Below are 18168 nucleotides of genomic sequence, written 5' to 3'. Positions count from 1 at the left end.
ACCTATTAATGGGTATTAATTGGGACCAATTGTTTGTCTATCAGCATTTAAATAATTTTTTGATTATATTCCAATTATTTTTGGCCCATTTTTCGCCTTAAAATTACATCCATGCACATCCATGCTACATCCATGCTAAACATGGATCCTTATTCGCTAGGGGTGTCCAATACTGCGTCTTCGTCACGCGGAATAAAACAAAACATTCTAGTAATCGAAAATTGCAAGCTTTTCGAAGGAATGTAAAAAATATAAAAAACCCGTCGAGGTAATTTACGTAAATTACGTCGGTAAAAAACGGTGTGATTTACCAACGTTATTTACACACCCAACCCTGCTCTCCCCTGTAATCTCTGGGGGAATATCGACATCGGCGTACGCGCCCTGTTTTATCAACAAACGTGCACTCCGCGTAGTTCTCGCGCCACCGCTAAGAAAAAATACGGACGAAGACTTTCCATAGTCGTTGCAGATCTCCCATATAATCTCTGGCCGTGGTTCAGATCTCCCCCTATAAGCTTCGTATTGAGTAACCCAGTAACCTTAAAAAAAAATTGCACTCCAACTGGGAATATTTCAAAAAATTTGCCAGGCACAACAAAAATCGACAATAAGTGGAATGTAAATGACAAATCAATCAGAATCTCGAAAAGTGATAAAACAAAAAATGTTTAATACTAGTAGTGCCATAATGTCATATATGATGACTTAACAATGCCAAACGCTATAACCTCTGAATAAACTACGATAAAGTGTCTTTAATTCTTTCTAATCATGAACGGAGTAAGATACTTATCAAGTTGCATCAACTCCAGTACATCTCGAGGAATTTTATCCCTAAACTTGCAGAAAAAGAGTCGAATCTTTCATAATACTGTGAAATCCCTCCAGTGGCAATATAATAAATTGCATTGTTCAGCTTATCTTGGAGCGGATTCAGAACCTCTAAGAGGAAATTCAGAAAATATTGTTAATAATAAAAAAAATTATCGCTTTCAACAAGGGCCCGATTTAGCAGACTTTATTCTTGCGAACGCGAAGACAACACCTACAGTAAGCGCTCGAAATCATCCATACCTAAAAACAAACTATGGACCTGAGCAGAAAGTTTACTTCGACGTTTATGGATGTCAGATGAATGTGAACGACACAGAAATCGTTTGGTCTGTATTAAAAGGCAGTGGATACACTCGAACGATTCAGATTGACGAAGCAGATATTGTTTTGGTAATGACCTGTGCTATAAGGGAGGGAGCAGAGCAGAAAATCTGGGCGAGGATAGATCAGTTAAATAGTTTGAAAAGAAAACGAAAGCATCTAAGGAGTAGATTTTCTCTGAGGATTGGAATACTTGGATGCATGGCTGAGAGACTCAAAGCACGGATTTTGGAGAGGAAGAAAGCGGTGGATCTTGTAGCTGGACCGGACAGTTATCGCGATTTGCCGAGACTGTTGTCTATTGTGGAGAATCATGAAACTGCAATCAACGTCCAACTGTCGGCGGAGGAAACTTATGCTGATATTACCCCTGTGAGACTGAATCCAGACTCGGTTTCTGCATTTGTGTGAGTTGAAGGATGTCTTTTATTCGTAGGATCTTATTCATTCGCTTGAACATCTTAAGGGGAGACTGTTATGAGTTTTAAGAGTCGTGGGCTATTGGAATGAGATTTCTCATACATTGAAGATAGAATATATCTCACAAAAAACACAAAAAAGAGTTTTGGTGGAAAAAGACTGCCAAGTCTGTATGATTGTTCGTTCACAAAAATTTAAGTAATCACGAATAAGAAAGCCAAGTCGATATTCGTTCATTTATCAGTACAACATACGGTGATTGTGAATCACAAGAAAAAAAAAGCGGCAACCACAATTTATCTGGTGACCGTACTTGGGCGCGTCTAAACAATAATTTTCTATATATTTTCCCTAATTTTACCTTCAATAAATTTGAGTATTCTCCACTCCATTGCCTCAGTCGAATCTTCTTTCTTTAGTGACAATGACCTTCCTCTGGAAGACGTATACGGCAGTAGACATTTATTCCTTTTATTCATTCCGGCATTATCATTTTTGTATGGAGTCACGAAATATACATATACTTTGTTCAAACTATGCGGCGTTCATATAGTTTCTTAAAGAACATACGATAAAATGTAGATTAAATTGGTCTAGAGTCTAATCTCCATTGATTTCTTCTTCATTCCCAATCATATACGATTCTCTTCAGTGCGAGTAAATCATGAGTTTTGCCATTTAATCTTGTGTAAAATTCCCCATACAACTTAGAACTCTTTTCCATTTCCATAGTTCTTCCTGTGTTGACCAGTGGTTTAACGAATGGCAATTAGTATGATACTTAAAGCGGCACACGCCAAGTACGTTCACCAGATAAACTGACTGCCGCTTTTGTTTTTTTATTCACAATCACCGTATGTTGTAGTAATACATGAACGAATATCGATTTGGCTTTCTTATTCGTGATTTCTTAAATTTTTGTGAACGAACAATCATANTTTAATCTTGTGTAAAATTCCCCATACAACTTAGAACTCTTTTCCATTTCCATAGTTCTTCCTGTGTTGACCAGTGGTTTAACGAATGGCAATTAGTATGATACTTAAAGCGGCACACGCCAAGTACGTTCACCAGATAAACTGACTGCCGCTTTTGTTTTTTTATTCACAATCACCGTATGTTGTAGTAATACATGAACGAATATCGATTTGGCTTTCTTATTCGTGATTTCTTAAATTTTTGTGAACGAACAATCATACGGACTTGGCACAGTCTTTTTCCACCAAAACTCTTTTTGGTGTTTTTTGTGTGATTTCCTTTCTTTTTGTGGTTTATCCACTGAAATAATTTTTCCATTTTTTCTTACAGTGAATTCATTTATATATCTCTCGTTATTTTTATTTTTCATTTTTCAATTAACTTGTAAAAACATCATGCATATATTCTTGGAATTCCTTGGCCACCTTGTCGATTTAATTACGGTATCATCGACTTGGATCCAATCAGTTTTTTCAAATCGTAATAAACTTCTACAGTGAGTATCATCATCCTTCTCTCTTCCATGGAATATCGCGCTAATGACTGTATTTTTTACCACATAGAACTACCTGAGCGTTAGGAACAGCTTTTATAGAAATTTTTTTCATTTTTAGTTTTGACCGTTCATTCGGCGAACATGATTCTAATTTTATCACTACCACACTTTCGAAACAGTAACCAGCTCCATCTTACGAATACCTTCAGTTATCTTCCCACAATTATTACAATATGAACTTGAATCAGACCAGAATGTCAAAGATTCGGCAATTAAATGATTCAATTCTGTAGATGATAATTTTGAATCGTCAATCAATAAATTCCAAACTATTTTAGTTTCTGTACGTTCTTTTACATATTTGCATCCATTACATCTATCGGTATATTTAAACTCATGTTCCACAATCTTTTTCATCATATCGAGTTCATTAGAGAGACCTATAATGAGGGAGAGCTTCAAAAAATGACGAAGGGTCTTGTTCTTTCCTTCATAAAAAAAAGCATGCATTGCAAACTGCCATGGGGGAGGACATGTAAAAAGTGTCATGGCGGCGCATGAAGGACGTATTCTCATGTGAACTTTCATGAGAATGAGCAATGCGGCCGCGATGGCGCTGTTCAAGAAAGCGCGCGTAAATTACAAATCGGATTCTCTATGTGAAATGAAAAATTGTTCGAATGATGACTGATAATTGGATAACTTGAAAGCCAAGAATGGAATGAAGCAAGTGGGAAATTACGTTTATTGTCATATAGTATATGCATATTTTCTACACATGGATTTGTTTATATTGAGGGGAAAGGGAAATTATTTTTTGGTAATGGATGTTAAAAATTGAAAGGTAGTTGAAATGATTGATAATTAGATGAACTTGAATGTCAAGAGTGAAATAAAATAGAAGTCATTAATTGCTTTCGTCACAATATAGTCAATATATTTTTGTTCCTAAATTAACAATTCGCTTCCGCATGGAATTTCTATTACGGTTGATTTTCCAATTGAATTCAATGATTCATTTTATTCAATTTATTGACATCGCCTCAATGTTGGCAGCCAGCATTGCCTCAAAAATATTGGTTTCAAAATAATTTTTTTCAACAACAGATGATGCAATCAATCTCATGATCGAACGTGGTCAAAGTGGTATTAGGAAGAATATTTTAAATCATAGTTAGATTCATTTAAACAATTATTTTTTCAGTTATCGTCGAAAAACGATCGGTCATACACACACATACTGTGACGAGGCATATTCATTTATTTTTTATTACTTTTCTACATATTTTTTCCCACTACACATTGCCCCCTAAAATGTAAATTCCGCCACCGTTGGATACCCCTTCCCTCACTTTTCCCCTCATCGCCCCTCTGCCCCTGCCCCTGGACATCACGAAGACATCAGCCGAAGGAAGACATCAGTTCCGGCCCCACCCGATCAATTGGAGAAGCCATCGCCTCCTGGAAATTCCCCATACTGGACCCCCGAATATTCAACACCTGCAATAATCCCTTGCGAGACATCCCTGGATTGTGGTCATCGTCACCACCCGTGCTGATTGGCCCCGATTGCTCCCGAATTAAAACCCGAAGGACTTCGACACCTGACGAACCCCCACGAATCGCGAAGGAAAAGAAAAGACCGTCACTCGTGCATTAGCTGCCCCGTGAGTCACCACGTGCCCCGAAAATAGTAATAGTGAATGCAGTAAAATTCGCCCGGAAGTTATTTGGCGGATAAAAAGAGGACTTTTGATACATCGAGCTCATTCCAGCTCTAGTATTGGTGCCCAGGCAACCCCGAGGTGGAAAGGAGGCTCTTCAGGAAAACGCCCTGGTATTTTGAAGGAGTGCAAGGCGCCGGTGGAATTCCACGTGTTCGCCAGAGTGAAGTCCCATCGTGAGTACGAGTTACCCCCTCATTTTCCCTCTTGTCCCCACAATATTACCCTTCATACCCCCCAACGGTGAGCCTACACTCTTTTGTTTCTTCCCCCTTCAGTTATCATTTATATATTTAGTTGCATTCCGTCGACACGACTAGCTTCTCCCCTTTTTCTGCATTAGAGTCACTCCCTTTTTACGTGTACAAAAGTTGCCTGGCCTNAAATAAAATAGAAGTCATTAATTGCTTTCGTCACAATATAGTCAATATATTTTTGTTCCTAAATTAACAATTCGCTTCCGCATGGAATTTCTATTACGGTTGATTTTCCAATTGAATTCAATGATTCATTTTATTCAATTTATTGACATCGCCTCAATGTTGGCAGCCAGCATTGCCTCAAAAATATTGGTTTCAAAATAATTTTTTTCAACAACAGATGATGCAATCAATCTCATGATCGAACGTGGTCAAAGTGGTATTAGGAAGAATATTTTAAATCATAGTTAGATTCATTTAAACAATTATTTTTTCAGTTATCGTCGAAAAACGATCGGTCATACACACACATACTGTGACGAGGCATATTCATTTATTTTTTATTACTTTTCTACATATTTTTTCCCACTACACATTGCCCCCTAAAATGTAAATTCCGCCACCGTTGGATACCCCTTCCCTCACTTTTCCCCTCATCGCCCCTCTGCCCCTGCCCCTGGACATCACGAAGACATCAGCCGAAGGAAGACATCAGTTCCGGCCCCACCCGATCAATTGGAGAAGCCATCGCCTCCTGGAAATTCCCCATACTGGACCCCCGAATATTCAACACCTGCAATAATCCCTTGCGAGACATCCCTGGATTGTGGTCATCGTCACCACCCGTGCTGATTGGCCCCGATTGCTCCCGAATTAAAACCCGAAGGACTTCGACACCTGACGAACCCCCACGAATCGCGAAGGAAAAGAAAAGACCGTCACTCGTGCATTAGCTGCCCCGTGAGTCACCACGTGCCCCGAAAATAGTAATAGTGAATGCAGTAAAATTCGCCCGGAAGTTATTTGGCGGATAAAAAGAGGACTTTTGATACATCGAGCTCATTCCAGCTCTAGTATTGGTGCCCAGGCAACCCCGAGGTGGAAAGGAGGCTCTTCAGGAAAACGCCCTGGTATTTTGAAGGAGTGCAAGGCGCCGGTGGAATTCCACGTGTTCGCCAGAGTGAAGTCCCATCGTGAGTACGAGTTACCCCCTCATTTTCCCTCTTGTCCCCACAATATTACCCTTCATACCCCCCAACGGTGAGCCTACACTCTTTTGTTTCTTCCCCCTTCAGTTATCATTTATATATTTAGTTGCATTCCGTCGACACGACTAGCTTCTCCCCTTTTTCTGCATTAGAGTCACTCCCTTTTTACGTGTACAAAAGTTGCCTGGCCTCCCCCACTCCCTAGATCTCAGTAAAGGCCTTATCTACGTCTTTTGACGATCATAATTGTATTTAGAAAAGAATATAGGTTATTGTTCTCAAATTATCCCTTATTTGTCCCTTTTCTTGACTCGCCCTAATCCTTTTTTCAGGACTTAGTATTATAGAATCTAGAAAACGGTCACAATACATACATCCGGACATCNTACACACACATACTGTGACGAGGCATATTCATTTATTTTTTATTACTTTTCTACATATTTTTTCCCACTACACATTGCCCCCTAAAATGTAAATTCCGCCACCGTTGGATACCCCTTCCCTCACTTTTCCCCTCATCGCCCCTCTGCCCCTGCCCCTGGACATCACGAAGACATCAGCCGAAGGAAGACATCAGTTCCGGCCCCACCCGATCAATTGGAGAAGCCATCGCCTCCTGGAAATTCCCCATACTGGACCCCCGAATATTCAACACCTGCAATAATCCCTTGCGAGACATCCCTGGATTGTGGTCATCGTCACCACCCGTGCTGATTGGCCCCGATTGCTCCCGAATTAAAACCCGAAGGACTTCGACACCTGACGAACCCCCACGAATCGCGAAGGAAAAGAAAAGACCGTCACTCGTGCATTAGCTGCCCCGTGAGTCACCACGTGCCCCGAAAATAGTAATAGTGAATGCAGTAAAATTCGCCCGGAAGTTATTTGGCGGATAAAAAGAGGACTTTTGATACATCGAGCTCATTCCAGCTCTAGTATTGGTGCCCAGGCAACCCCGAGGTGGAAAGGAGGCTCTTCAGGAAAACGCCCTGGTATTTTGAAGGAGTGCAAGGCGCCGGTGGAATTCCACGTGTTCGCCAGAGTGAAGTCCCATCGTGAGTACGAGTTACCCCCTCATTTTCCCTCTTGTCCCCACAATATTACCCTTCATACCCCCCAACGGTGAGCCTACACTCTTTTGTTTCTTCCCCCTTCAGTTATCATTTATATATTTAGTTGCATTCCGTCGACACGACTAGCTTCTCCCCTTTTTCTGCATTAGAGTCACTCCCTTTTTACGTGTACAAAAGTTGCCTGGCCTCCCCCACTCCCTAGATCTCAGTAAAGGCCTTATCTACGTCTTTTGACGATCATAATTGTATTTAGAAAAGAATATAGGTTATTGTTCTCAAATTATCCCTTATTTGTCCCTTTTCTTGACTCGCCCTAATCCTTTTTTCAGGACTTAGTATTATAGAATCTAGAAAACGGTCACAATACATACATCCGGACATCCTCCTATTATATAAAAAAAAAGCATGCCATCGACATCTCGAAAGGAGAAAAGTCGAACTCAAAAAAACTCGAACTCGCTGGCATATGCGCAGTAGAATTGGATACATCTCGAATTCATAATCGAATGAGAATCGATTCTCCAAAAGTCGAGAGTGTAACTCACATGTGCTCGTTTTATGGTCTACACGTGAATTTTTTTTTGCCGGTAGAATTAGAATTAGAATATGCGCGGCTGGTCACTTAAAGCGTCCAGAGTCACCTAAATCATACGATCTTTTGTAACATCCGCCTTAGTTTCGGTCAGTCACACAGCCCCAGCCCTGTGTTTCTCACTAGACTAATATGGCTGGTGACAGCCGCTTGTTGTGAGTCCTCTGGTTCCAGGAAAGCCTGGCCCCAGATTTTATAGCGACGGAGTGCTAATGGGCGGCATTCACATAAAATGTGGATGACGCCCTCCTTATCGCCTCCGCACAGTCTATCTGCATCCCAGCTAATAGCCTGACTAGAGTAGCCGAGGCTGCTTTGCTGTGATGCAAATTTATCCGTACAATGTGCACCCGGGTTGCAGCTATAATGATGACTACTTTCCTGGTACCTCTATGTACCCTTCTTCTGACTTTCACCACGGTATTTCGCAAGCAGCTTGACAGTTGCTTTTTGAATCCCGCAGAGCAGTCTAAAGTTGCAGGCTTTCAGAACAGAGAGTGATCGGCGCAACGAAGTGGGCATTTTTCGCGTCCCTGCTTTCACTGCCCCGAGCGACAACCCACTCTCTGGCCTGCAGTCCTGCATTCTGTTTCTCAAGGAAGCACAGTGCTTCTTGAGCGGTTTGATCTGGGTCTTCCGCGTGTACCACAACCCTGTGCTTCTTGGGAAGCTCTGAGGCTGTGACCACATGTACAGTAAGCCCAGCTATTTTGTTTTCGGGGCAAAGGCTTTTCAGCCAATTTCCCGTTTCCTCATCAATGCAGTACACCATTGCCACACCTTCTCTTTCCCAGACACCGTTGAAGGTGGGTGCTTTCACCCCGTCAGGTAACGCCAGAATGGCCCCCTTCAGGAGTTTCTTCACCTCCGTTATCTCTTCAGTCCCCAGTTTCTGATCCGGATATGACTCCGGCATAACTGCAAACTTGAATGAGCTCGCAGTATTCCGAGCATATGTGCCCTGATCCTGCGTTCTCATTCTCTTTTCTTTCGGTCTGACTGAGGGGCTTGGCGTGGTACGCTCCGATGGAAGGCGTTTTATTGCCTTCCTCACAGCCCCCTCCCCCTTCCCCTCATCGACCTTCGCTGCTGCATCCGCCAAGGTTGCAATTGCCCCCGAGGTTTGATGCAGCTTCGCTCTCTTGCGACGTCTTCTCTCGGCTCCACTCAGTCTGACCCGATTCACATCAGACATCAGACTGGTCAGCGTCAGACTTCGTGTGTTCGCCATCGTCGGCCCCACCCGAAGTTTCTTTTTCAGTACTGAGATTTTTTTGGATTGGTTTCCATTTTTGGTCCCACGAGTACCGCGGTTAAGCGTTTTCACCTGGTGCATTGCCGCGATTGCCCAGGGCTTGGCTTGTCTCGGGAGGGTTACACCCAAGACTACTCTCAGAGGTCGCCCAGGTTTCTGAGAGGCACCGTTAGCGACACAGCTCCCCCTGTGCCACGCATCCTTAGGCACGGTATGGCCGAGCCCATGGCCTACGCCGCTCACACACATGGATTGGGTGGGTTCCTCTTAGCGACCGCGGGCGGCGGTAGTCCTTAAGACCCCCACCGCCCGCGACTGAGCCCCCTCACTACGACAAAGTGGGAACCCCGTGGAGGGGGTTTTTGCCGGTAACAAATTGCATTTTTACTGTTGCATTTTTGATGGTGCATTTTTAAATAATAGTTATAGTTTTATAGAAATGGAACACAAGTGAAAATAACAAATAATAATTTTAATAGTGTTGCGCGTAAATTACAAAATGGACTTATAACCTTAATTAAGAAACGAAAGTCGTGTATACATTAAATACTTCAGTGCATATTTTCTACACATGGATTTGTTTATAACGAGGGGAATGGAAAATTATGCTTTGGTGATGAATGTTGAAAATTGAAAGGTAGTTGGAATGATTGATCATTTTAATGAACTTGAATGTCAAGAGTGGAATAAAATAGAAGGGGACAATTGCTTCGTCACAACGTAGCCAATATATTTTTGCTCATAAATTAATAATTTGCTTTCGCATGGAATTTTTATAACGATGGATTTTAAATTGATGTCAACGATTTATTGTATTCAATTTATTGACATTGCCTCAATGTTGGCAGCCGACATTGCCCCGAAAATATTGGTTTCAAAATAATGGTTTTGAACAACAGATGATGCAATCAATCTCATGATCGAATTTGGTTAAGATGGGATTAGGAACTATCTTTTAAATCATAATTATCGTAGAAAAACGATCGGTCACACACATACATACATACATACATACATACGGACATGATCTAAAAATTGCATATTCGAACTTCTGAGGCCAAAAGTAGTTATCCTGATGAAAAAATTGGCATTTTCGGATTCGACAAATGGTCCCATTCGGAAGCAACAATTATGAAATGTAAAAATGGAATGATTTTATTGCTTTCATTCGGAAGTAAAATAAATCTCATGTTTTTCTAAATGATTCAGACCAAATTCGAGACTTATGTAAATAATTTGATTTCAATTTTTGTATTAAATTTTCTTTTAGAAGCTTTGTGTAATGAAATCAATACTGAAACCACAAAATCAAAAAATATTGAATATTCTTCATGGAATAAAAAAAGTTGGAATATTTTTTATTCAAAGATTTTAAATCATTTAATTTATCAATTAAATTGGCTAAGGAAAGCTCGAAAATAAAGAATGGCGTAATGGAATAAATAATTAGCGGAGTTCGAACAAAATTCCATAAATACTTGCTTTTACCAACATTCTCTTAGGAATTAATAATAGAATGTCTCAAATTTCCGAAAAATATAATTTTTTCACATAAAATTGATTTTTGGTGTGATTTTTGGAGCAGAAAAATTCGTTACAATTCAGGAAAAATTATTCTTTGAGTGAAAAATTGATTATGATGGAATCATTTATAAAAACACATTCATGGTCTCCGAAAATCGCAATTTTTTCATTAGTCTACTTCAAAAAGTCGACTTTTCATTTTTTTTTACATAGTTTTTAAATATTCGCTCATAATTATGAGTACATAGCAGTTATACTGTTGAAAAAAAAGATTAAAATTTTAAGGACAGTTTAATAGTAAATTTTAAGAGTTAGAGAGGTACAAGTCTTGAAATGTAAAAGTTCACTGGAAATTAACTGCGATTCAACATTTTTTAACAGCATGGAGATAAAAACTCTCAAGTTCCTTAAATTCTCATTCAATATATGAATATTCTGTACCTAAAATTACTGGATAGTTAATAGATAGAAAATAGAATTATTCAACTTTACTAATGTTGCGTTTAGTAAGGTTTTTTTTAAAGTTGATTAGAATCAATAGCTAGAATTATGAGATTATAGAATTTGAATGCGACACAATGAAAACCATGATCAATTTTTTCGCTTCAAAAAATGATAATAATAATATCCAAATTAAAAAATTGCAGAGAACAAGAATGATGATATTTGTCATATCCTCTGAATCATTAACATGAATGTCAGATTCACGAAAAAGGTTGGAGCAGAAGTCACACGGTCATTTCAAGTTTTTATTTTCAATTTGGCGCTGGAAACATGAAATGACAATATTCAGAGGGAGCCAGTTTTTTCCGGATGTAAGATGATTCGGCAGTTATCCGGAGAATTTAAAACAATTATGAGGTGTTCTGAAAAAATTCGAGAAAACTGAATTCTTCGAAAATTGGAGGAAATTTTGGGTATCTCTCAAATATTAAAGAATTTTTGAATAAACAATGAGAGAACAATTGGTAGGAAAATGTGGAATTTTCCAAATAAAACTGATGTGAAGGAGTCCCGAGCTTCCAACAACTGCACTCTGATTGATGGAAATGAGAAGGAACATAATTTTTAAAAATTCAAAAATTTCCTCGGATTTTCTCAACAATTTCACAAACATTTTTTTGTTAATTCACAAGAATATCGGAATTTTTGGGGGAATTTGAAAAAATTTCAGATGATTAATGATTCAAGTTTCAACTAATATAGCACCTAATTAAATTGTGACAAAGATCATGAATACCGACGTCGGTGGCTGAGTGGATTAGACGCAAGTCTAGTGTGCGAAAGGTTGTGAGTTCGATTCTCCGTGGAACCGAATTTTTCAACGGAAGGCCCCGGCGAGCGGGAGGTTGCTAATAGAGGAACCGCCTGTAGCGGCATGGGTTTTCTGTGGTTTCCCCATGCTACTTCTATGTTCCATAGGAGTGCGAATGCGGTACAGTGTAGAATCCACAGCCGCATGCATAGGGTTGGATAGAGTGCCGAATGCGACTCAAAAAGGGACTCCGAGGCCGTAAAAAAAAAAAAAAGATCATGAATGAGTAGATACTTCGAATTAGCCAAAGAGTATCAGAATCGGTCTTATAATTTTTGCCAGAACAATAATTGAATGCTATTGTCAAGTTGTGAAAGGGAATAAAGGGGGCGGCGAAGATTAAAAAATGCTGAGTTGAGAGAAATTTACTAATTATTGTTTTGTACTCTGAATCGAATTTTGATTATAATTATAGTTAGAACGTCATTCATAGAGCACAGAAATTCAAAATTAGTGAATCACTTATTGAAATATTGACATTAAACAGGCAATCAAACGACAAACATTATTTTCATTAACCTTAACACTCAGTATAATAAGACGATAATGAATCATTAATTGTTGAAAGAGACACAAGGAAAAATAAAAAAAGACATAATGAAAGGGCATCGGCGCTAGCGAATATGAAAAAGGAGCCTTTCAGCCTGACTGAAATAATAATGCAAAGCCGAAACTGTTAAGACCGATAGGAATATGAAAATATTAGAGTAGATCCTATTTCTAAGGCATGCTTATTAAGAGAAGATTTTTGGAAATAATAGAGGATGTGTTTCAAATTTTTTCTAAAATCCACCTTTAATAGGATGAATAAGGGATGAATTATAAGAACTTTAAGGAAGTTTACAGGTTCCCTAAAAAATCAGAGAATTGTCGGTTTTTTCTGAATGTAGAATGATTCGGAAGTTTTCCAGAGAATTTACAACAATTATGAGATTGTCTGAAAAAACCCGAAAAAATCCACGAGTCTTTCGAAAATTAGAGAATATTTTCGGTATCTCTCAAATATTAGAGAATTTTTGAATAAACCATGGCTGAACAATTGATAGGAAAAGGTGGAATTTTCCAAATGAAATTGATGTGAAGGAGTCACGTGACACCAACTATTGCACTCTGATTGATTCAAATGGGAAAGAAAAACATAATTTGAAAAATCGGAGAATATAATTTCACAAAAATTTCCAAGTTTTTCAAGCAAAATTCACAAGAATTTCGGGGCTTCATGGAGGATTTGACAAAAATTCAGATGATCCATCAAAGTTTCAAGTTCATGGCATGGTCGAATAAAATTGTGAAAAAGATCATGAATGACGAGAAAATACTCCGAATTAGCGAAGGAGCATCAGAATTTGTCATATAATTTTTCCAGCGAAAATAATTAAATGCTTTGGTAAAGGTGTAAAGGAGAATAAAAGGGGTGGCGAACACTAAACAATTCTGGGTTGTGAGAACTTCAATAATTATTGCTTCGCACTCTGAATAGAATTTTTATTATAATTATAGTTAGAACTTCATTCAGTGAGCACAAAAATTAAGAATCATTGAATCACTCATTGAAATATTGAAATCAAACAGGTGATGACCCGATAAGTATTGTGTCCATTAATCTTAATACTCAGTTTAATAAGACTATGATGAATCATTAATTTTTTAAAGAAACACAAGGAAAGATTGAGAAAAAGCATAATGAAAGGGCATCAACGTCGCGGCCGCGGCGGCGCTAGTAATATCACAATAAATCATAACGACAGGCTGCCATTTTCCACTTTCCTCTCCTCATCGATAGCGAGATATCGATTCTCGATGTAAACATCGAGATATCGAGAAAATAATCGAGAATCGAGAACCAAAACAAACGAAGCAAATGACTTGTTTTGGTAAAAAATCTGGCGCACCTCTATCTGTGATTGTTGGGAATGGGGAGAGGGGGAAGGCGCTTGGGAATAAGTATAGCGGTAGCTGGCAGTACACACATACGTCCTTGGCACGTATCTCTACCTGATACTTGATGTGTCTAAAAACGAATAATTGGTGCAAAAAGAATGTTTATTGTTCGTTCGCCCCGCAGACGCTTAAAATGTTCAAAATAGTCCAGGGCCTCACAATTTTGAGTTATAGTTTTTTTCTTCAAAATTTTGGAAAAAATGCGCAATAACAATTACAAATTAGTTTTTTCAAATTCAAGTCCTACACAACTAATTTCCTAATTTTTTCATAAAATATTGCACCATTTATTTTAAGGATAATTTTGCTGCCGATTTTTAAAATTTTTATATTAAAGCGAAAATAGCTGTGTAGGAGTCAAATTTCAAAAAACAAATTCGTAATTGTTATTGGACATATTTTTAAAAAAAATTTGAACAACCAATTTCTGTAGCTTAAAAATGGGAAGCCCTGGACTATTTTTAAAATTTTAAGGGTCTGCAGGGCAAACGAACAATAAAGGATTAATCTTTTTGCACTAATTATTTGTTTTTAGCTAACGACTTTTAAAACTTATAGTCTCCACTTAACTATTGTACTTACCTGAATATACGTCAGGATTCCGGGTTTACTTTGCTAAGTTGATATGAAAATTCGGAATTTCTTTGTACTGCAATTCATAACGAAATTATGGGATTTTCAGGCTTTTCTTAAGATTTTCTCGTTGTGATTCTTCCCTTGCCCATTGAGTTTTTTCGCCTAATTTACTCATTGTGCGTGAAATGTCTTGTCAGTTCTGACGATTTTGTTTCTTTTGTTGTTGTAAAGATCAATCATGAGAGGATGTGACAACATGTGCACCTATTGCATCGTTCCTTTCGTACGAGGAAGAGAAAGATCGAGGCCACTAGAAAGTATTTTGAATGAAGTACAACAATTATCTGAGCAAGGAATAAAGGAAATCACTCTATTGGGTCAAAACGTCAACAGTTACCGAGATTTATCACAATGTCATTATTACTTTGGTGAAAAAAACCCTACTCATCTTGCCAAAGGATTCAGAACGGTTTACAAGAATAAATTAGGTGGACTCAGATTTAGTGATCTGCTGGATAAAGTTTCACTGGTCAATCCCGAAATGCGAATTAGGTAAATTCTTAGTATCTGATGCAGTTATCAGTGAATGAATTTTCTATGAGAGTAAATCTTGCTTAAAAACCGATTCACTTTGCCTTGCTTAAAAACCGATTCAATTTTTCAGATTTACATCTCCACATCCAAAAGATTTTCCAGACGAAGTTCTCCATTTAATATCTGAAAGACCAAACATTTGTAAACAAATTCATTTACCAGCACAGAGTGGAAATTCTGCAGTCCTGGAGAGAATGAGGAGAGGATACACTCGTGAATCTTATCTGGAATTAGTTGAACATATTCGTAGTATAATACCTCAAATAAAACTATCGAGTGACTTTATTGCTGGATTCTGCAATGAAACTCATGAGGAATTTGAAGATACAATGACGTTGATAGACCAAGTTAAATTTCATCAAGCTTTTTTGTTCCAGTATAGCATGCGAGAGGTAACATATTGTTATTCGTTTCATTTTCAGACATTAAAATTTCATAAAGAATCAATTAGAGTGTCATGTTAAAACTTGAGAGGAAACATGAGAGGAAAAAAACGAAATCAAATTATTTGAAATTATTACTTTGTATTAGAAAACTACAGCTCATCGGAGATATGAAGATAATGTATCACCAGAAATGAAAAGCCAACGTTTAACAAGAATGATACATTTATGGCGGTCTCAAGTAGAGAATCTGAACAGGTTGCAGGTTGGAACGCATCAGCTGGTTTTAATTGAAGGGGTAAGGCTATTTGAGTAACAACGTCAATCTTCGTTGAGAATCAAGTTAGTAACTGCAGTGGTGGAAAAAGATAGCCGTGGTAGAGTGATTCATAATGAACTGAGAGATTACTTTGTAAATATCATCTGAATTGAGGGTTCCATGGATTTTATGAGCACTTTAATGAGTCGCCAATTCAGCCACCTTTTCTGTCATGATCTCCAAAAAATCTGAAAAGAATCTGTATCTCAATCCTTGCATCCGTGGTTGAGATAAGTGGATCTGTAGAAATTAAAAAAAAAATAGATATCTTGCAAAGTTTACTTAAGGGGTCTCCTCAGTAATTTTCGCCACAAAACGACAATGTGCTAGCAAAGTGAATATGTAATATAATAATCAAAAATGGTAAAAGGAAAATTGTAAAAAAAACTCTGAGTAGTTTTATCGTTTCATTCGTTTTCAATTAATCATTCGAATTTCTGCTTATACATGGGCTTTAAGAACGAAATTTTGTCCCTTACCCCTCACCTTGTTGACAATGTGCTAGCCAACAAAGGAAGCTATATTAATTTATATTAAACTCAAAAATAAGGGAATGAAGTCTCATCGAGTTTTGCCAGTAATTTGTTGAATAAATTAACGATAAAAATAATTGACGTGATGTCTGTCACTATCCAACGCACGCCAACTCGAAATTTCAACTCGATGCCCCATCATTCTGGAACACTAAATTGAGAAAAACAAGTAAAAAAATGCTGATTAATATTGCGGAATGATTGTAATAGAGGAGACATGAATAATGTATAATTGCCACGGGAAATGGCGGCCTGTCAGTCACCGCAATGGAGAGAGGAAAGACGAAATAATAAATCCTTTGGCACACCGCTACAAGACGATTGCACAATAAAACGATCTTTAAAAAAATTGGTAATATTTACCCAGCAGGGGGAAGCGAGCACATGATGGTGAGCATGTAAATGAGTGATGTTTTAATCACCATCAATAAATTGATGGTATGCTTCCGAATGGTTTCGGCATAATAAATTTTTTTTCACTCGAATATTCCTCCCCAATTTGACAATTTGTGCCTCCCCCCCCCCATCAATACTCTCTCTAACCTTCTGGATCGCATTTGTTATGGTTTGAGGAAAACCTAAGTTAGGGGAAAACATGACCAGATAAGGTCGTCTCATCCGAAACTCCTAAATTACTTTCCGAAATTACATTCAAATCTTTATTTAGGGATTCGCTCGCCGACAGCCGTACAGTCCAGACGTGTTTACCTATCGCTCCGCGATTCAACGTGTTTACCTACGGTGTCTGTATAGACTGTGTTATTCTATCGAGTGAAATTGAAATTGTGAATAAAATTTAACGATAGAAACCGTAAAAAGTGCATTCTATCTGTTGGAAAGTGGGCATTGTCCACTGTAGTGGATCTCTGAGATCAGGGATTCTACTACCAGCAGAAAATGTCGTCTCAAGGCCCTTCTCAGTCCCAAAATGTTAACTACGCAAAAGCAACTCAATCAAGTCAAGAATTCCTAGAAGAACACGCCATAATTATCGACGTTTTGGTCGATGCATCACTTGAAGAATACACAGTAGCCTTGAAGAAACTTGTGCCACCCTCCAAGATACGCAGATCTGGTCGCATAGCGAACAATCGTATCTGTGTGTACTTAGACAGCAAATCCACCGTTGATGATCTTATTGATAACAAGAAGTCAGTAACAGTAGCTCACGTGAGTATTCCCATTCGGTCTTACGTCACCAGGAATAAACGAGTCATAATCTCATGTCAGCCATACATATCTGATGGGCTTTTGGAAGAGCAATTTGACAAATATAATGTAAAATCCAGATCGCCCATTACAACTCTTCGTGCTGGGTTTGAGGATAAGGAATTAGCTCATGTTATGAGTCTCAAAAGGCAAGTTTATATCTCTCCAGAGGATGTAAACAAACTACCACCCAAAATTCAAGTAAACTACAGAGAAAAACAACATTGGGTTTTCTTTTCATCAGACAAGGTCATTTGTTATGAGTGCAAACTAGAAGGTCACATTGCCAAAAATTGTCCAGGCAGAGCCGATTTCACAGCTCTATCCCTCTCTGTGGTGAATGTGGATGAGGCAATCATAAATACTGCTCACTCCGGTCCCTCAACGGCATTCCCCCCGCTCCCTGCCACCAAAGTTGCTCAGATTCCACCACCAAAAGTCCAGATCCAGAGGAAGGGTGAAGATGGTTTCTACCCCCTCTTCTCCCAACCATCTCACAAGGAGTCTGAACATAAGAAAAGACCTCTCTCTACGTCTACATCTACAACAACATCCACTGGAGAGGCTCATCAGGATCAACCCAAGGACCCAGCGTCAGAGGAGCTTTCTGACACCTGCTCAGTCAACAGCGAGTCCCCATCCATCAGCTCTACTGGAGTTGAGAAGC

General features: G+C 38.7%; 1 protein-coding gene across 1 annotated transcript in view; it reads left to right on the top strand.

Annotated features, from left to right (window-relative positions):
* Nucleotides 1-514: 514 nt before the first annotated feature.
* Nucleotides 515-18168, top strand: part of LOC107045999 (CDK5 regulatory subunit-associated protein 1) — a 73195-nt gene continuing 55541 nt past the window's right edge. The window contains exons 1-4 of the mRNA XM_015268444.1: nucleotides 515-1565; nucleotides 14695-15015; nucleotides 15128-15449; nucleotides 15589-15738. Of these exons, the coding sequence (XP_015123930.1) occupies nucleotides 775-1565; nucleotides 14695-15015; nucleotides 15128-15449; nucleotides 15589-15738 (1584 nt within the window). The 5' untranslated portion in view covers nucleotides 515-774. The remainder of the gene's footprint in view (nucleotides 1566-14694; nucleotides 15016-15127; nucleotides 15450-15588; nucleotides 15739-18168) is intronic.

Source organism: Diachasma alloeum, unplaced genomic scaffold, assembly GCF_001412515.2.
Source record: "Diachasma alloeum isolate Michigan unplaced genomic scaffold, Dall2.0 Dall_scaffold_01169, whole genome shotgun sequence".
In the NCBI taxonomy this organism is placed as follows: Eukaryota; Metazoa; Arthropoda; class Insecta; order Hymenoptera; family Braconidae; genus Diachasma; species Diachasma alloeum.
Note: the sequence above shows the minus strand (reverse complement) of the source record. Positions and strands in the feature narration are given on the sequence as shown.